Consider the following 21,855-nt stretch of genomic DNA (forward strand, 5'->3'; position numbering starts at 1 on the left):
ACAGCTTGCCAACAAACAATTGAAATATAATGAGGTCAGTGCATACAAGATGTGTGAACAAGGTAGGTACTCAGAGGAGGTACCACACCTCATCCTCTTTATGATGTCAAACTCTAAACTGTGAAGAAATGGGTCCTAAGGTCTGAGTGATACTGTAGTTTTCTACCCAGCAGAGAATAGGATCAAAAATAAAGAATAAACCTTATACTGCAAGTTATATTAATGCCATGCAAGACTGTGTGTCCTGCGTGATCCAAAGAACATGATTATGTTCTTTCTCTCAAGCAAGATCTCAGCAGTTTGCGGTTGTCCTGGGAACAGATTTCTGGTACCCTCCATTTCTAGGTTTTAGTTTGTTAACTTGTAAAGGTAATTGTCACACGACCTACCTGTACCTGTGCTTCTTGTGGGAACCAATAGTTGGCTTTATGGTGAAGGGAAAATGAATGAACTCTTGTCTTGTTAATGTAACGTAGACCATCTGGTAGCCTGATACTGTGAGAGCCCTTTGTCTTTGGAGAGAGCATGCCTTCCCTTAGAATAAGTGATTGTTGAGAGACTTATTTAATACAGAGGATTCTGAAAGGGAAGCAGCAGCAGCCAGAATAATTTGGTAAGGAAGATCTAGCACAGAGTACCCTGGCTGAAATATTGGTCCTAGAAGGAGCAACCCTTGGGGTTAGGAGTCAATAATTAGGTACCTATAAATACCCTGTCACTTTGACTAAACATATGCTTGTTCTCAAGGAGGAGAAAGAAATATGTCCTGAGAGCTGGAAAGACTGAAAAAGAGAATGTGATCATGGAAAAGGGCTGTAAAGACTGGGGGAAACGAGAAATGGCAGCTGAAGGAAGAGTAGAAAAGGCCTCTCCCTAGCAGGAATCATATTTCATTTTACAAACATTTATCCAGTATCTTGTATTCACTGTGAAGCACATATAAGTCATATCTTTAAGAAGCTTATAATCAAACTGGGAGACAGTGTTGTACACAAATGCTGGAAGCAGAATGGGGCAAATGTAGGCAATAGGAAGATGCTTCTGCAGAGAAAGAAAAATATTTTCTCCTTAAAGATACTTACCTATAAAATACGGGTGATAATGCAAGGGAGATTAAGGAACAACTGGTTATCCTGAAGAGAGAAAGAGAAAGCAAGGATTGATTATCGGTAACTGCAGCCCAGGGAGCTGGGTTCCACCACATTATCTGCAGATCAGGTTTCTATGCCTGGGACAACTCAGTCAGTGAGGGTTGCCCAAGGTAATCCATTTGAAAGGAGGCCTCAGTGCTGACAGCTTTCATAGGTTCCTTGGGATATCATTAAAGACAAATTTCAAAAGTGGATTTTAATGACACTCAAAAAAAAAAGAAAAGTATAGTACAATGTGCCCTACTGCCAATAAGCATGGGGCCCAGGAAAGTTGCTTCAGTTTCCCTACCCAAGGGAAGAGCTGTTGCTCATTAAAGGTGACTCTATCCCTGAGCTCAAGGGAATGAAGGTGGAAAGACTCCATTTCCTCCTCCCTCTCCTTCCTGAGAGGGTAGACCTGGGCTAGTTGGTGGAGCACAAGTGGATGGGAGATGCTCCTACTTCTTTCAGTTTCACCTGTTTTACATTGTCAAATAGAACAAAAGAAACGAAACTGGAGACATTTCCTTCCTTTGCAATTTTTGCAATCCCTGGAGACTGGACCAACAGCTTTCAAACTAAGCCACTCAGGTGAGTCATTTAATCTAACAATGGTTAAAAAAAAACCAACACATGAGCAAATACGGTACACTCCCTGTCATAAGAGACCCAATTGAGTGTCTGAGAGCTCCTTCAAGAACCCCCAACATCTGCAACTCTCCTGCAGAAAACATCTTGGTTTAGACAGCCTTCTTGTCTAATTTTTTGATAGGTATATCTTGAAATGATAAACAGGAAAAACCCACTTCTTTGTTTCCAAATAAGGCAAAACCAAGTTAGGGCTAGAAGTAGCTACAGGCCTACCAATTCTGCCGCAGAACTGGTAAATAAAAGGGATCACAGCACAATCCCACCCTCACGCCCACCCCACTTTGCTGGAACCATTACCCAATTGCCTCTAAAAAGGCTGGGCTGTGTACTCTGAAAAAACTTAGTAATGTTTGCTCTACTAAGAAATCTGCCTGTAGATTGACAGCAGAAAACAGTGTGGGTGATATCTGAGTGTTGATTGGCAATATATTTGGTGAGGATGAAGGGGTGAGGATAAAGGGGTGTCTTGTCATTTTCATCCTACTAAATAATCAAACTATGATGTAACTCCGAGGAAAAGCATCCCTCTTTTTGACTCTAATACGACCTGATTCTTGACTCTTTGAAGCAGACCTAATTTCAGCTGCCTCCAAAGCTGCTGCACTGCTTCTGCTTATGCCCAGTGAAAGTTATTATATCCATAGAAAATGATAATTTTAAAGCAAACAAGTTTAAATAAAAAGGTTGACTACTCATTTTAAATTATTTTAATTTTATGAAGATTGTGTTTCAACTCAAAAACAGAATATTGCACAATGCTTTTATATTACAATTGTCCTTTTTCTCACTCTCTGGTGAGATTTTAATAAACATGGTTGACTTTGGAAGAAACACAGAGAATGTCTTGATTATTAAGTAATTTCGATAATCTGTGAAGAACTGAAAGCAGGGTATTACATATAAAAGACAAGTACATATCTGTAAATTCAGTTGGCTTCAGTGAAAATAATAAACTTTTCATGTAATTAATAAAACTCAAATGAGACAAAATTAAGAATGCTGTGAAGATAGAAAGTCTTTCCAAAATTACTCAATATACTTTTTTGTTTTTTAAAATCCACTAAGCCTGTAAAAACTCTAAGAATATATAATCACACTGTATGCCTCTTACATTGAAGAAGCTAAGGCCTGTTTTTTTTTTTTTTAAATCTAAATTAAATAAACACTCATCTGCACTATTAAAAGAGCAGAATCTGCCAATGGTAGGGTAAAACTCCCAAAATAACATATCCAAAAATAACACCAGAAATGTCATGGCATCTTTAACATTTTTGTTTAAATTTATAAATCTACAGCATTTTCCCTAAGTAACACAGTTATCATCACATCTTGTAGTTATGGAGCAGATGCTGAAAATTTAAGAAAATAAAATATTAATGGTCACTAAGCCAAAGTTATTTCCACCAAACTCTCCCAATTTTTATAAATTTATTGCAACAATTTTTATTGTTTTTCCTCTTTACTTTCTAATTACTATTTTTAGCAAAAACATAGCTCTAGGGGTACAGAGGGAGACATATGCTTCAGGTGCCATTTGTGGTTTTTTTAAATTTCCGTGTTACACTGTTGTTATTTTTAGATTTGATTCACATCAAATTCATGAGCAGGTCGCACTTTGGCCATGTTTTTAATCATATTCAGGAAAATCCAAGCACAGCATAAGGAGAAAGGACACAAAGATCTTACATTGCCACCAGCTTTTAGAAGCTTACTCTGCCACCAACTTTTAGAAGCTGTGAATTATTTCAGTAGTGTTGGTATCTCTGTTAATGCTTAAATTAGATATTCCATACCATAAACTAGTTGTTTTGTGTTTTAAAGTCTGCAGAAGATACCCTCAAAAAGCACCCTCATAAAAAAGAAACAAGGAAAATATGGATTAGTTCAATTGTGGCGCCTTGAGCTGGAAACACTGATTATGATTATATTTTAAAAAATATAAAGTTTCAGGAAACATTTCCAATTATTCCATTAAAAAAATGATTCTCATTCAGACTGATGATTGGATATATATTTACAATAAAATGATGTAGAAATTATGTGAGCCTAGGATGGTACCAAGATTGCATGTGGGTCAATTTCTTCAATTAAATGTGGATGTTGGGATATGCCTACTTATGAACTTGTTTGCTTATTCATTAGATACGGAGCTAACTTCAGTTTTTCTGTTTTCTGTTAATTTTGCATATTCTATTGTTTTATTTTAAAATTAATCCAATTACTTTTAGTCATCTGTCACTCAGATCCCATTTGGGTTTAAACAGAGTACTTAAACATAGCTTGGGCAAAAAAAGGCTCAGCATCAGATGACTCCGATTGCACCGTCATTCTTACCGTTTCTTCATTGCAAGTATCAAATTTCATTAAAGTTTAGGAGAAAAACAACTTCAGATCCAAATATACATAAATTACTTGTAATGTTAAATTCAAAGTCAAGAAGTATTTAAAATCTTGTACTTTTCACTATTCGTGAAATAATATTCCCACAAGTTGAGAAAAAGGTTATTTGCTGCAAATGTTATATTTCAGAATATTTTTCCATCAGAGGTATAAACTTTGGCAAATAAGGAACTTAACCGTGAGTCAAAAAATACAACAATACTAAATAAAGCCCTTTTACAATTGAAAATGCCATTACAGCTCGGCACTTTTGGAAAACAAAACCCAGTAACAATAATTGAAAAAATCTCAACACATACACACTCTAGTTAATTCTTAATAAGTAATCAAAAGCCCTGCAGGTTATGTGATGCTTTCACAATCATTCAAGCTAGGACAAGACTATTCTAGCATTTCTTTTACTTACGAAAATTCAAAATAATTTTAACATTAAACATATTCATTTAATTTATAATACATACTGAATATGATTTACCAATTTCACAAAGTATACTTGAAAACCTTCCCAGGGTACATAGGGAGGAAATCCAACATTAATTTTTCTATTCCAGAGATTCAGTGTGGACACCCCTCTGTGGACACAGGTGTAGCCTGCAGACTGGAGATTATAGGCCATTAGTATTTCTTGTGTGGCTTTTAGTTTTCCTTGTGACACTCAAAAGCATTCTTTATTTAATCTCTGTAAAGTTACATGATTTCTGCATTCAGAAACTGATATGTCAACTGTTAATTTGTCTTGGTGTTATCTTTAAAGAGTTTATTGAAAACAGTCCACATTAACAAAGACAAAAAAAAAAAAGAACTATATTACTAGGGTTTCAAGTAGGCTTCAGATGCACATTTTTACATAAACCTAAATTTAAAGAAGCTCTTACGTTGATATTTGAGTAATATATCTTGTTGTTTTTTAATCTTTAAAGAATATATTCTCTAACATCCTGGTATATGTGGTTTTAAAGATCTGTCAAAATCATCAACTATCAAGAAGAAAAAATGCATCTATCTTAGGATGCCACTGGCGATTTTTTTTTAATGCTGACATTATCTAGATCAGTTTTTATATTCATGTGGGTAAGTTGTGAGAAAATCTTGACATCACCGTCCTTATTACCCGTGTACTTAGAAGTAAATAATGCAAATAGACACATAACCAAGCTGTCAGGCTGAAACTGTTCCTGCAACCGTTATGGGTTAAACTCACACATCTCCTTTTATAAATTTGTTCCATGTGAAAATCAATTCATCCAGGATTTTGGCGACAGAAAACCCGAAATAGCAGCTTCACAATTTGGTTTTAAAATTAAGCTCTTAAGTAGAGTATTTGTTAGTATTGAACCATCATCAGAACCATAGTATTATACAAACAATAATACAATTTCTTCCAGAATTTCCTGCTTCTAAATTTTACCTTTTGAATTTACCCCAGGAAAAAGAGAATGTTGTACTTTCTTTCCATCAGAAATAACAAATTGATAAATGAAAACAATTACATGTTACCATTTTGAGTGCAAAAAAAAAAAAAAAATCAACACTTTGAGGAACTGACAGTGGATTCTACAGATATATGTGCCACAGACTGAAAATGGAAACATTTTAGGGAAAAAAAATCACATTACAAAGTGTATTATCAAAATAAATTACATAGCATGTGCCCATGGACCTGAAAGCTCTGCAAAAGGAAGAGAAAATTCTTTTGGCGCAAAGATTGAATTGCTCTTGCTATCTATCTTCATATCAGCAAGGCCATTTTAAACTTTTACATTATACCCTCAAAAAAAAAATTCACTGGAAGTAGTAAATTATTTCCAGTAGTGATCAGTAGCATGGAGGACCTTAGTGATGATGGAGGGCTGTAGGAATACTCTCCATTCATAGGGATCCAGAGGAAGTACACACACCCAGTATGTGCTTGGTTACCATTTCATCTGGAGTTCATACGTAACTGGTGAATAATGATGCTTTCTATAAAGAAAAGAAAGATATGGCATTTTCAATTAAACTGGAACTCAAATTAGTAGTTTCTGTGAGGATCAATAACACATCATTTCAATAGGAGACCATGGATGTTAAACAACAAAACAAACAAAAACAGATATGTACATGAGCCCAGTAGCTTTTCCTGCAGTGCTTTACTAAGGTAACTTTTTATCAGCATATGTGCTTTATCTCCAAGATTCTTAAAGCCCTTTAGAAACCATGTCTAATATTCTAACAATATTAAGTCAATTTTTTACCAAAGGAAATAACTGAACAAAATGATAGTAATTACTACTTACATGTCCCATAGTGGGAAACTAGACTATTTCCTAGAAGTAACTCTTTTCTCCAGATAGCATTCTTTCTGTTCTGAAAAATATTTATACCCTTTTAATTTCTTATTTTATGTGTAGGGATTTGAGTTTTAATAAGGATATCCGCATTATTTATTCTTAAGAATTCAATAAATCCAGATGACTCATTTGTGTCTCACTGCTTCATTTCTGCCAGTGTCAACCTTCTGTACGTCCTTTTAAACTTAAATTTATTTTTATAAATGTAAATAAAAAACATATTGAGGTAATAATTAGAACAGTCCAGTCACATTATAGATTTTAATATTTACATTTATTTGATAGATTTTGCTTTTATATTAGCCTTTATGCCTCCATGAATTTGTATCATCATCATTTTTTCATTTGATCATTCAAGAACTATTTATTGTGGACCTACTACATGCCAGGCACCATTCTAGGCATGGAATTACAGTGGTGAGCAAAAATGAGACAGAGTCCTGCCATTACTGAGATTATACAGAGCAAATGAAAGAAAATAACTATACCTCAACTAGTTTCTCTGCCTGAGAAATATATTACCTCTCTGACAACATATGCCAATGTTATGCCATGGAGCACAGAAACTTATGTTAGGATTTATCAATGGTGTGAGGAAATTTCTACCAATTATTTTTGCTCTAATTTCAAATACCAACTTTAAATTTTATTTTTACTTAAGTAGCTAACAACTAAGTAAACATTAATTAAATTAGATTATGTCATGATCCTGTAAGTTCATGCTAATTATGTACAGTAGATGATTCTTTATCAAAAAAGAGAATGTTTTCTTAATTGGTTTCATTAGATTTATGAAAAGCTGACCACTAGGTGGAACTATTTCCATTCCTTCCTTCAGCCTTTCGGCCTGAATTTGAGATAACAGATATGCAAGCATAGTTAAGATGAAATACATAAATTTCTTATACTTAGGAATATTTGGCTACAAAGATTTTACAAAGTTTTAAGACACGCAATTTTTCGCTACAACAGAAACCCTTAAAAATCATCTTATATTTGTCATTGAAAACTTCTTTCAATTTTCTGAAGAATTTCCTTAAATTCTTTCAATTCCTAGAAATATTTAAACATTGTCAGGCAAAAAATTAATTGAAATAGTGTGTAGTTAAAAATCAGGGTCTAACAGTACACAATACTGAGGAAATCAGCACGACTTGTACAAGGCAAGGTCATGGAAGCTCTATGACCCTGAAGGACCGAATTGCTGGGCTGAGGGCTTTGGGGACCATGGTCTCAGGGAACATGTAGCTCAACTGGGATAACATAGTTTATAAATAAAATGTTCTACATTCTACCCTGGTGAGTAGCATCTAGCATCTTAAAAGCCCACGAGCAGCCATCTAAGATACTCCACTGGTCTCACCCCTTCGGGAGGAAGGGAGAATGAAGAAAACAAGATACAAGGGAGAGATTAGTCCAAGGGACTAATAGACCACAACTACTACAGCCTCCACCAGACTGAATCCAGTACAACTGGATGGTGCCTGGTTACCACCACTGACTGCTCTGGCAGGGATCACAACAGAGGGTCCTGGACAGACCTGGAGAAAAATGTAGAACAAAATTCTAACTCACAAAAAAGACCAGATTTACTGGCCTGAAAAGGACTGGAAAAACCTAGAGTGTGTGGCCCTCGGACACCCTTTTAGCTCAGTAATGAAGTCACTCCCGAGGTTCACCCTTCAGCCAAAGATTGGACAGGCCCATAAAACAAAACAAGACCGATGGGGCACAACAGCCCAGGGACAAGGACTGGAAGGCGGGAGGGACAGGAAAGCTGGTAATAGGGAACCCAAGGTCGAAGAAGGTAGAACGTTGACATGTCGTGGGGTTGTTGACCAGTGTCATAAAGCAATATGTGTACTAACTGTTTAATGAGAAATTATTTGCTCTGCAAACCTTCATCTAAAGTACAATTTTAAAAAATTAAAAAAAAAGAAAGAACCTGGCTGATAACCAAAAGGTTAGCAGTCTGGGAAAAAAAAATCAGGGTCTAAGATTAAATGCTATTTTCTCCTACTTTTTCTTTCTTTCTGTTTTTTAATCTCTGTAGTAGATTTCAATATAAAGAAGGTCTAGCTCTCAAAGCTCCCTAATAGAATTAAAGAATCTTCTCCATTTTTCCTCCCCTAACAAAGCATAGGAAACATAAGTTTAAAAAACTCAAATTCAGAATTATTCTTACTGTGGATGTAATTCAGAATACTTGTGTCTTTGTTTCCTCACTACGAGATCTAGGGGTTAGACTAGTAAAAACCGTTGCTGTCACATTGACTTTGACTCATGGTAACCCCATGTATGTCAGAGTAGAACTGTGCTCCATAGGGTTTTCAGTGGCTGATTTTTCTGAAGTAGATCACCAGGAGTTTCTGCTTATCTGTAAAGCCTCTTGCAGGCCTAACATTCTGTGTTGCCACAATATCTCCTTCTCTCTTTGAGTGTATAAACCTCTTAATTCCTAGAGTTACCTCCTCTTAATCCTAGCATTTTGCATTCTCCGTAATAATAATAGCTTTTCAGAATTAGTATTTGCTGAAAATACATATGGCAAAAGGCTCCATACCATAGAAGAAACAAGGTCTGAATGAACTAGTACATTTTATTGTGTTTAAATTAACAAACTGGCAGCCCATGAATGGTATATATTCTAATCCCATTAATCAGATTATATCATTAAGTAAGATGTCTTAGAAATACTTGACAATGTCAGAAAACAGTTTGTTTTATGTAAATTCTACTTTAATAATAAAAAATGGTGTTTAATATTTTTGTGCATAATTTACATAAACTTTATTTAAAAGAATATAATTAAGCCCATAGTACTTTGTTTTATATACATGGAAACATATTTCACCTTGTTTTTAGAAATAGTGAGACAATATCTATATGCTAATGGCTCTATTAGTTAAAAGTTACCTGTTTTAGCCAGATTTCAGCTGAACTAGCTAATACATAAAATTGTGAGGAATAAAACATGTTAACTTAAGCCATTAAATTTTGTGGTGACTTGTTAGACAGCAAAGCTACCTGATCCATGTGGAGTCCATGATTACTAGCAAAACAAAAATAATGCTTTGGGGATTAACGTCATTATTTTATGTAAAAAAAAAGTAGTAGATTTACCCCAAAAAAGTACTAGCATTCCCAAGTCTCATCCTGTCTTTTTAAAATTTAATACAATAATGTTACACATTGTATTAAAGTTATAAAGTCAGTGAGCAAATTACGTTCCAGCTCCTACTGTCCTTCATCTCATCCCAGAATAAGACCCAAATATAGGTCATTTGGGGCCTCTGAAGTGACTTTGGTAAAATCAGGTATAATTCTGTAATAATGTTTTTCTTTTTACAGATACCAGTTTTCTGACATCAGTCATTTGTAGAGTATTTAACAAGCAGATTGGAACCAAAGACCATAACTAATTACCATCTCTATTCAAACAAACAAAGAAACAAAAAAAACCCAAATCACTTGGCCATTGAGTCGATTCCAACTCATGGTGACCCCATGTGTCACCCTCTCTATTACCAAATTCAAAATAGCAATGCTCTTAAATTTGGGGCTTTACTAACATTTACTAATCTACTTTTTGCTAATGGGAAGAAAAAAAAAACCTTAAATCTCACTACACGTATAAACATGGGGAAAGTGGATTTCTATGTATTTTTGGCATTAACAGCTTACAAAACACATTTACAGACATTTTCCTTTGTATGTTTCTCTCAAGTGTTATCTTGATGATTCTTCCTTAAGAAATTTTAGGTAACACATTAAAAACATTATTTGTTATTATGACATCATTGTGCAATGATGTGGCTTATGAATTAATTATTACACTAGCTGTTAGATAACTTCCATGGAAAGGAAGTTCAGTATATTATCCATTCCTAATTATACTTGACTTGATTTCTGACCTTACTATTCATCATCCTTGAGTGGTATTCCAGAACTACTGGCCAGCCAGATGACTTGAGATCGAAAGTTATGTGCACCAGATGGGATTTGGAGAGAAATTTGTGGGGACTGTCTCTTGAGTGCTAAAGTGGGGCAACCTGGCAGTTAGCTGGAATTCTAAATCCTCTCAGGAGAGCTCCTTGGCTGTGGGGTAGGAAAGATGTACTCCCTGGAAAGTCAATGCTTCCCTCCCAAGCAATGCATATGTTTATATTCTGCCAAACTCTCCGCAAGGGAACGCTTGAGCTCTCCGAGTTTTTAAAATCTGCTCTAGTAAATGAGACCAGATCACTATAATAACTAGCCTCTAAGTTCACACACCTAAGACAAAACATAGCAGAAGTTCAACTTACATCAGGACTTTGCATCGGCAATGGAGGACTGCTTTATCCAAGGGAGACTGCCCCCCATGTTATATAAAACATTTCCTCTTGGATTTTCCATCAGTTTGGGTGGCTTATGGCCTGCATCCCATGCTCTGTGGTGGTCTGCTTGTAGAGCATAGTGCCACCTTAGGGCAGTGCTGTTCTTCCCTCTACCAGCTATCAAACTCCAGCATTGAACTTGCTGCTCTCAGGGCAATTCATCCACCTTCAAAAATGTCCTACGTTCTATACACCTTTTAGAAGTAGTAGTACCTAGATATTGTTACTTTTAAGGTTCTCATTTTCACAAACTGCTTCAGGGTTAAGTACTGTTATTATCACATTCAGAAATTAATCAGAGTTCTGATAAAACATCTGTTTTAAATAGGAAGTTCAATAAACTTCCTCTGTTGACTTGGACTTGTATTTCTTGTTTTGGACTCGGCTCAGCTGATTAAAAATACTTCCGCTAATCAGTTCTGTCATTTGCTCCGGGAAACTTTTGAACCAGATGATATAAACTCTCGTGGGGTTTCTCAACCACCTAATAGTTAATTTGATTCTTTCCAAAACATTTCCCATCATCAGATCAAATCATTCCCTTACCTTCCCAGGTTGCACGAGTTACCAGCAACCACAGTTATGAGCTGTCTAGAAGCACCTGAATTCTTATCCAGGAACCCTGGTAGTACAGTGCTTGGCTGCTAACCTTTGGAAACCCTATGGGGGTAGTTGTGCTCTGTCCTATAGGGTCGCTATGTGTCAGAATCGACTGCACGGCAGTGGATTCGATTTTTCGTTTGGAATCCTCATCTGGAGCCCTGCTGGCAAAGTGGTTAAGCACTCAGCCTGCTAACTGAAGGGTTGGTAGTTCAAACCCACCAGCTGCTCTGTGGCAGAGAACACCTGGTGATCTGCTCTTGCAAAGATTACAGCCTAGGAGTAGGAACTGACTCAACAGCAACAGGTTTAATCCTTATCTCCCATATAGATTTCTACTTCCCAATACAAACTAATTTGAAATAGTTCTCCCACAAATAACATTAATTATAAATAAAAAATAGATAATGGAAAAACAGATAAGTATATGAGCCAAGCATGCTCAGATTCTTATTTTTTTTGGACACAGATGCTAAATGCCTAGATTGATCTAAGTCTTTAGCATGGAAAGTAACCTGTGAAAATTGAGGTCATTGTGCTTCTTAGATAAGGACAACAGTATTCAACAAAGCACTGTTTAAGAAATTTTACACTTACAGTTTCTATGTATATATCTCAAGATCTCAAAATTCTTTGGCAGTATTATTTTGGCCCAGTGAGTGTGGGTGTTTTAGTCTATTATGAATATACACTTTGCTCACTTGAAGTAGGTTTATTACATGAACCAATGTTTGAACTGGGAGAAACTGAAGACCTGACTTTTGATCCTGGCTTCATCATTAATAAGATAATTAGATGTCTCTAAGATCAGGGTTTTTCTTGTTTGGTTGGTTTTATTTTTGGTTTGTTTTGTTATTGTTGTTTTCTTATCTTTAATAATAGAGATAATTATCTTCCTGATTTTTAAGATCTGTTTCAGCTCTAATGAGCTCTGTGATTTTGCGGTTTTATTCATCATATGTACACATCATTAGCACAAGTAGAGAGGTCAAAAATGCTTTTACCAGGTAAGCAACTAATCATTAGTTCTTTTTAAAAAAGCATAGCAGTGTCTTTTAAGCTTACTAAACAATAGCAAAGCATATCATATTATGGCTGTAAGAAGGAATACCGGCCTCATAACAGATTATTACTAAATGCTAAACCATAAGTCAAGGTAAGGTGATTTGCCAAACATTACATAACATTTTGGTGGCAGAAGAGAGTACTACTCCATTTTTCAGCAATCCCCCTTCTCTGAACGTGCACCTTGATATCTATCCTAAATCAAAGTCCTGCTTTTTATTGTTGTTGTTTGGTCCTTTAAAATGAGACCCTTTATGCCCTATTTTAGAGGGTCCTTCATGTACTTGAAGTTAGTGACAAATCACCTGCAACTTTCTCTTTCCTGAAATGTCCTTCGTGCCGCTCTGGGGGAGTCAAAGAGGGTGAAGAAAGGGCCATTCATAATTCATTCAAGTGTGTTTATACCTCACAGAGAGCTCTCAGTCCCCCTTAGTCTCCACACCTGCCATGGCTTCAGAGGAGAGAACTCCCCAGTCCAGGACTCTTGGCTGTTTTATCTACTATGTGCCATCATGCCTTTGGGGGGAAATAGAAGTAACTTACACTATCCAGAACAGCAGCACCTGGATTTCCTCTAATTCTACCATCTCTTTACCTCCATGTTCTCCACACACGATTTGTCAGTTCCCTCTGTGTCATTCTCACAGGTTTACACTGCAGAAAAAAGGTAGGAAACAAAAACACTTCTTTCTTCCCCAACTTCCTGCCATCCTTCAGCTCTGGTTTTGTTTCTCTACAGTGAATACCAAGCTTTTTACAGCAATGGAAAGACCTTTAAACCCCAAGACAGATTCTAAAATAATAGTTTGGCTTCCTAGAGGAGGCAATTTTTAAAAAAGGTTTTAAACAGAGAACACAATCACCAGAAAGATAGGTAGGAGAAAGGGCAGTCCAGGCAGAAGGAACAAGGTGAGCAAGTTAAGGAAGGGTGGCAAGCTACAATATGCAAGCAATCCTGTAAGCCTGGGGTGCAGGGGTCCAGACAAGAGAAAGGTACTCAGAGGAGTGGAGAGGTAGAGAGCCCAGGTCATAGAGAGTCTGGAGTGCCATACAAAGGGGTTGGCATTGTATTCTGTAGGTAATGAGGAACCTTTGGGTTTTTAAATTGAGGAGTGATATGATCAATTTTCACTTTGGAGAATGGAGTGAAGAATGAAGCAGGGAGTTTTGAAATGGGAGAGTATGAGATCAGATAGAAGAGTTATCAGTGTAATCCAAATGAGAAGTAATTGAAACCTCAACTCAGACAGTGTGTATGTGTGTGTGTTGGGGGGTGGGGGAGAATAGAAAGGTGGGTTCAGCTGTTAGAGATATTAGGGGATTAGAATATGCAGGATTTGCTGAATGACTACTTGGTGGGTAAGGGAGGAGGAGGAACCTAACATGACAGATTTTTAGCTTGGGTGGCTGGTAGATGAGGATATCCCTGCTGAGATGAGAATAATAAAAGGAGCAGACTTGAAAGGGAGGTGGGGGAAGTTGTGAGAACAGTTTTTAGACAAGTTGAGTTGGAGACATGCAGTGCAAAGTTGGATATAGGGTTAACGATAGAGGTTTGGGAGCCACCAGCATATGGGTGTTACTTGAAGCCACGGAAGTATTTAAAATAACCAGAGTGCGTATGTCGAGTAGAAAAATGGTTCTCAACAGAATATGGGGAACATCATCACTTATGATGTATGCATAAACTAAGGAGCCAGCAAGAGAGACTGAGGCGGAGCAGTTAGAGAGGTAGAAGGAGAACCAAAGGACATAGAGGGTTTGGTCACTGAGAGAGGAGCACAACCTAACTCTACCCTGAGAGGAGCACAACCTAACTCTACCCTTACTTACCCTTACAGGGAGGCTAGAAATTTATTTCCTGGAAAAACTGACCCAGAGAAGTTCTAGACCGAGGCACAAGAAAGGGCAAGGATGAGGCATAGACTGAATGCAAGGGAGTGAAAAAGTTTACAAACTGAACCATGAGATTCTCATCTCACCTCTCCTGACCTATTTCCAGAATGCAAGTAGCCTGCCCCAGGGAAGAAATGAAGGATTTTTCTCTAAAAACTACTGAAAGATGTACTTTAAAAATGGATAGATCAGAGAAAGAGAGAGAGAGAGAGCTGGATGATAGGTAGATAAACAAGGTAGAAACTAAGATATCCAGGAAACAAGGGGTTTAACACAGGCAAAACGGCAAGAGGACACCAACCTGCAGCAGGCCTCGAGGACAACCAGCCCAAACTGAGTAGGAAAACAGAGGGCTGAACTAGGAAGGTTTCCAGGGAAAATATTAAATGGATGTGTTTATGTGTTTATAAAAATTATTGATGGGTGTTTGGCAGATCTATTGGAACACTTGAAAAATAAAAAAACTAAATACATAGAAAACCAAGCAGATGAAAAAATAAAGCAGTTTTCTTTTAAGAAGGAAAAGTGGTAAGAAGAAAGAAACATAATCATGGTATAATACTTGGCTCAGCAGGGAAGAGTATTTACATTACCCTGTTATAAACATGGAGCCCTGGTGGCACAGTGTTTAAATGGCTGCTAACCAAAAGGTCAGCAGTTCAAATCCACCAGCCCCTTCTTGGAAACTCTATAGGGCAGTTCTACTTTACCCTCTAGAGTCACTACGGATCAGAATCAACTTGACAGCAAAGAATTTGTTTTGTTTTTGTTTTTGTTTTTTTTGGGGGGGATTATAAACAAATGCTGACTGCTGATTTATAAAAAAATTGTGATGTAACCATATTGGGAGGATGGGGAAGAGGGAAGGGAGGGGACATGTGAGAGGGCTAAATCCTCAACCATCAAAACAATAATGGAAGACAAAAGATAATATCTAAAATTTATAAATAAAAAGTAGCAGTATAAGCATATTATTTATAAATATGGAGATAAAGGCCAGAAAAAACAGCCAAGAGTTGGAAATGTTTTTTTTCCAGGGAGCAAGACTAAGGGATAAGGGTGGTAAAGTAAGAATTTTCCATTATGTTTTTTAGCACTGGCTGATATTTTATGTATATGAATTATTTTGATAAAGATAGAAAGTAATTAAAGAATAAACCAGAAGTGTGGAAGTGGAGCAAAAAATGTTGAGTGTTCTGGTAAGAGCTTAACTGGACAGGAAAGGAGACAGAGCCGAAGCTATAGCAGACTGCACAGTTGAAGGAAGAACTTTGCTGAAATGGAGGAGGCTAGAACATATTTATAGCTTGTGTGGAAGCAGCAGTTGAACAGAAGATGAAACTGCAGAGAAAAAGGAGATAAACAATGATGAGACCTTGGAGGAGCAGGTAGGAAGAAAATACTAACCTTTATCTGGGTTGGGCAAATTTTGGAAGAGTAGATTCCTATTTACTGGGAAATGCTCTTTGTGTCCCTCTCCTCCTTCCCTCTTCCTCTCTCTGCCCTCCCACTTCCCACATACGTGCACTCTCCTCACCCTGTGGTTCTCCTAATCAGGAAGGTCTCACTCTTCCCCAGTGTTCTGAATCTATGAGGGAATGAAAAATCAACTCTTTTTATGCCTTACTTTCTTGAACATGTTTTCATTTCTCCCATACATATAACTGAACAAATTATATTTCTCCCAGACTACACATCAAAGCTATTTCTTCACTTGAAGAAATTCGTGTAAGAAATTTGGTAATATCCTCAGTGAATACACTAAACTCTCTAAAGAAAGCCCAGTTGCTACCCATCAACCAGTCCTCACTGAAAATATAATAGAAACGTTGGTAGAAACTGAATAACCCTGCCTAAGCAGATGACCTAGACATGAAGCTCGCATTTTCAAGAAATGATAAACACCCTTAAGGCCGTGTCCCTTACAGGAACATTTGTGGTGCCATGCATGCTAAGTGGCCACCGTTATAGTGTGCTGAAAGAGCCAACACACTCAAATTATTCTCAGGAGGGGAGGACCAGAGCCTCCTCTGTAGCTCTGCAGATTGTGTTCTGCAGGTCCCCAGGGGGCGCCATCCACATTGCAGTCCATGTAAATGACACCCTTTACCTCTGGGTTTTTTTAGGGTGGGACCTGAGCATCAGCTGTACATAGCAGTCCTGGTGAGACTACTTTTATTTTACTAGACAATACATTTCAGGACAAGGAAAAGACCCTAACATTTTAATCCCATTCAGTCCTACAAAGCATATCAAATTACATCTTAAAAACATTATATTCACAAATGGAAGTTGGAGTTGGAGTACCTTTAATCCTCCACCTCCTATCCCCAGCGGATTTCATTTCTAATATATGGTTTAAAGCAAATCTATCCAATACATGTAGAGTGAGTTCTAAAATTACAAAGAAAAAACTGTCATGGCAGTTGCTCTTTATCATTTCTGAAAAGTGAATGTGTTGTTCTGCCAGGTTTTCTTAGCAGTTGTACTTTGTAGGTGGCTCTATTCCAAGATCCAGATGTATAAACATCCTGTACATGCACTGTTAAGTCTTTCAGAGCATTCTCCCTGCTGATGGTATGGACTTCCAGAAGAAAACCATGCAAGCATGGTGTGAGCAAAAACAGCAGCAAGTGATAAGTTTATGATAAAAGTCACTGAAGAATGGCAGGTAGAGTCAAAAGGAATGGAATGTTTGGTTCTTTGACACCCTCATTTGCTCAGATACGGTATGTTATGGTACAGTAACATTAAATACTTGAACACCCTTATTTTGAAAGGGCTGGCTGTCCACTTTACCCGGGGATTTTTCCCCCTTTTAAGCAAATACGAGTCAGTATTCTAAATGGCAAAATCTCTTGTTTAAATTTGCTCAAAATCTTACTTCATAAGTAGTCTATTTTCCCAGTCTCTCTCTCTCTTTCTACCATGAAATCCCATTATTATGGCATGTCTTTAACATGGTTGCTCAACATTTTTTACTACATATGCTGAGAACTGATGAGCAATAGGTAACAGATCTGATCGAAGCTAGTGCAAATACTTTGAGGCATCTACCACCATTATAGTCCAAATTCTGCAAGAAATAGGAAATCTGGTGTGGAAATGAACTTAGAGAAGGGCTTCTTTATCATGAAGTATGATGATAAACACTGATCATATCTTTTTTTTTTTTTTTAACCTGCCCTTTTACAAATATCAAGAGCAGCTACTATCCAAATAATGTTGGAACCCTCACAATTCAGAAATGAAAAAAGAAAAATGTGTAACTTTGTAGTTAATTGTATCTTTGTAAATTTCACCCACTAGACTCCAAAATTTGGACAAAGGTGCTGCTGACATGAGACCTTGTATGCTAAGCTGCGGGTTATTAGCCTTGAGCTCATTTGTGGTTATTTGACTAAGAAGCACAGCTTTCACTTTAACATGGTTAATCTCCTAACAAAGACACCTGGCATTTTGCATTCACCCTGCTTCATGCTTATTAAAAAGTATGCTTAAAATTAATGAAAATGATACAAACACAAGGAAAACTGACAGGAATAATAACCCACTTCACACCACACTCAAACACACACACAGATACACACATCCCAAGTCATGAGCTGGTTCTACATTTGCAAGTAAAGTCCACATTTGAGTGAGGAAAATATTTGAATTCAATTAAGCTATTTATGACGTCATTTTTCTTCCCCTTGGCATTAATGTCTGAGAATTTACTTTCTGCTATTTGCTGTCCATTACAATTTCTGTTGAGCTATAAAGGGCCATTTGGCAGCTCTATTCAAACTGCCCCACAATTTAAATCGATTGCACAGTTGACCAGAGTGAGTCTGACATTAATGGTTCTAAAATTATTGTCTACGAAATTCTGGGAATCTTTTGAAGGTATCTAAAATTTTTACAACGCACACACACAAATAAGTAAAACTCTGTTTTGGGGATTCCATATTTCATTTCCATTTTATTTCACATTCAACTTATTTCCTGACATCATCTTAGAGGTTTTTCTTTTTGCAAAATTTAGAAGTCCAGACCCTGTGATAGCCATGAGATGTTTTTTCCAGCACGTGAAGCAAATTCAGGATTTGATAGAGGCAACTGACAATTGTTAAACTACTTCCTATTTCATAATAGCATTTTTGAAAAAAAAAATATAGTGGAACAAGGCTTTTAAATTTAGATTACATTTAAGAAATATGGGAGCCAGCCTTGGAGATCTTGTGATCCAGAATTTTACTGATGAGGAAACTGAGGCTCAGATGGGTTAACTGATGCATCCGCTTGTCTAGAAGCAAAACTTGGACTAGAAGCCAGGTCCTGCCTTAGGCCCAGCATCCTTAAAAAACCACACCGCAAACAGTATTTTTGCCAATTAGTTCTATTCCCTAGCATCAAAACAAATGTACAAATTAGAAAAGACACATGGTAATTAGTTGGTTATTTTATAAACGAGTTATTGAAAGCTTAAATTAGTACATGTAAAGAGTTGGCACTAACAGATGAAGATTCATTTTCACGGCAGCAGTAGCATCTGCACAACATACCCCCTTAGCCACTGCCCTCAGCCCTTCCCCCCTCCAAGAGAGGTAGTGCTGCCGGCTGCAGATTTCTTCAGCTCTATTTTCATAGACTGAGACTCAGCTCGAGGCTCGAATTTGGTCAGATTTCCTGCTCCTGGGGCTGCCACTACTGGCTTTCCTGCTTTCATACCTTTTGACATAGGAATGCGGGTGGGCGTAGGCCGCTGGGATGACCCGTCTTGTCCTGACTGTAAGAGAAAAAATACAGAGACACACGGGAGGTGTTGGTTAGTTTCCCCCAGTTCCGTCATCAATCTGAACAGTTAGCAAGACTCTTGCTACAGAGAAGCACCCACAGAAGGCACTTCCCCAGATAAAGGAATTGTAAGAAACTTGGAGTCGGTATCTAATCCACTCTGATTACCTCTCTTTCCTTCTGTTGAAACATCTATCCCAAACTTCCTCTTCTTTTCAAGTCCTTAACCTACCTCCTCTATCCTTACACTAAATGACCTTACCTCTATTTTACAGAAAAAATATAGGCCACCAGGCAAACATAAGCCACCTCGGGCAAGTTTACTCTGGCTGTCCCCAAATTATCTCCACTTTCCCTCCTGTCCTCTCTCAGAGATGATACCGCTCCCCTCTCTCCTGTGCTCGAGACCCCAGCCCTTCCGTTTTCATCAGGATTTTTCTTGCTTCATTAAACCCACAGGCATGCTCAGCTTTCTCATTTAAATAACCTCTATTGCTGAGGTCCATGATAACTTCCTCATTTCTCTTTTTTTTTTTTAATTGTCACTTCTGGCCACACCTTCCTTCTTAAAATGTTCCTAAAACTCTCATGCTGTATTCACCTCCTAACAGCTTCTCTTTTAATCTCTTTTGCTAGCTCCTTGTACTATTTTGCCCATCTTCTAAATGTAAGTATCACTACGTTCCATTCTCAGCCTTACTTTTATTTTTCACATCCATGCTGAGAAAATCCTGTTATCACCCTCTGTGTCCATGAGTCAGTCCCAGGATCTCTGGCCTTCAAAGCTCTCCTACTCTGCACGTCTGTATTTCCAGCTACTTGCTGGACATTTCTAATGCCCCTAGGCATCTCAAGTCTAACATGCCCCAAATATCACTTATCTTCTCCCTCAAACAGTTTGTTCCTCCTATGTTTCTCATCCTGTCTGCTCAGACTGCCAACCCAGAAACCTCAGAGCCACTCTCTGTACTCAATTTGTCATGAAATCTTTTCGATTTCATCTTTAATGTATCTCTCTCACTTCCGCTACCATAGTTCAAGATAGCATACTATTTCCAGCATAAAAAATTGCAACAGCATCCCTGTCCTCAAGCTATCTCTTCTGATTTAGCCTTTAAACAGTTTCTTGATGGATCTTTCTAAAACACAAGTAATAGAATGTTTCTCTAATGCTCACCACCCTTTCAATGACTCCCTTGTCTACTCGATAAGATTAAGTGTCAATTTCATAGTAAAACATGCACCTCCCTTCCGTATCTGACCCCAGTTTGCCTCTCCATTTCCTGCCCTTCCGTTTTCTCCCCATGCCCAACTGTTGCAGCACAATGGGACGGCTCACCATTCCCCAAATATTCCACACTCTTTCACGCTGCCATGCCTTTTCACATGGTGTTCCCTCTACATGCCTCTTCCTTTTTCCTTCTTGAAAACCCTCCGTATCTCCTCTTTTGTGAAACCTTCACTAGTGTTCCGTATCTCTATCACAGAACCACTACGTAAGTTCCAATCCTTCCCCTCCCACAAAATCAAGAACTTCTAAAAGACAACGGACATGTCTTTTTCATCTTTGCATGCCAACATCTAGTCCAGTGCCTAATGTGTAAGAAACTTGGTAAATACTGAATGAATAAATGCAGAAATGAACTAGCCTCTCTGTTCAAATTCTAAGAGGAGCGTTCCAAACCTTTTGCTGTCTCTGAATTTTATGGGATCTGATACACCTGACATAAGTGAGTCATCATCCAGGCCTTAGAATTCTTAGACAGTTAATTCGAAATCCTACTTGTGTATAGGGTTTAATCAGTAGTCAAAAATGTTGCTACAGGGGGTAAGGCTATCTTGATCTGACACTTGTAATGGAAATAAATGTTACAGCAGAAAATCTGCCCTTCAGAGGTGCTTAGAAATTACTGCTGTGATTCCAAAAGCCTAAATGGGACATAGTGGTCTTTTGCTTTATCTCTATGAGAGATTGGCTATTTTGATAATCTCCTGTTACAACCATTTATACCCCTACTGTCTTTATATAAAATGTAACAGAAACAAGCAAGACTGCACAGCCAGCTATGCTCTTTGTGCCCTAAAAAGCATTTATGAAGGGTGAGCAGTTCTGAATGCTATCTGGCTTCTGTAGAGCCAATAAATAAAAGCTTTACTGGCAAAGCAATTAGTAATTCACACTCTGAAGTCTGTCTTAAATCTATGTTTGTACACAGAGAATTAAAGTAAATTATATTGAGGGTATGGGAAAACAAGCCACAGTTTCTATAGTTAAATTGAAAGCTTCCTGTCTTTTTTAAGAGTTTTCAAAATTTGCTGTAGAATTTGTTCAGAGTCCAGGAATCATAAGAATTTCTATCCTATTGGTTTAAATAAATATCTAATTGTTACATACTATTCCTTAATTGGAGCCCTGGTGGCGTAGTGGTTAAGAGTTTGGCTGCTAACCAAAAGGCGGCAGTTCAAATCCACTAGCCGCTCCTTGGAAACCCTATGGGGCAGTTCCACTCTGTCCTGTAGGGTTGCTATGAGTCGGAATTAACTCAATGGCAACAGGTTTTTATTCCATAACTACATTTACCAATTTGTTCCCAATCTATAAAGACAATCACTGAAAATATTTTG

General features: G+C 37.5%; 1 protein-coding gene across 2 annotated transcripts in view; it reads right to left on the reverse strand.

Annotated features, from left to right (window-relative positions):
• Positions 1-2,360: 2,360 nt before the first annotated feature.
• The window catches only part of FILIP1 (filamin A interacting protein 1), a 136,187-nt gene continuing 116,692 nt past the window's right edge, over positions 2,361-21,855 (reverse strand). Inside the window, exons 5-6 of one of the 2 annotated variants that reach the window (XM_004390157.2) lie at positions 19,165-19,222; positions 2,361-6,143 (exon numbers count right to left, since the gene is read on the reverse strand). In XM_004390157.2, coding sequence (XP_004390214.1) covers positions 6,103-6,143; positions 19,165-19,222 — 99 coding nt within the window. In that variant the 3' untranslated portion in view covers positions 2,361-6,102. Of the gene's footprint in view, positions 6,144-18,392; positions 19,223-21,855 lie in introns of those variants that run through there. The other variant, XM_004390156.2, reaches the window with a different exon arrangement.

Source organism: Trichechus manatus, unplaced genomic scaffold (assembly GCF_000243295.1).
Source record: "Trichechus manatus latirostris isolate Lorelei unplaced genomic scaffold, TriManLat1.0 scaffold00287, whole genome shotgun sequence".
NCBI lineage: Eukaryota > Metazoa > Chordata > Mammalia > Sirenia > Trichechidae > Trichechus > Trichechus manatus.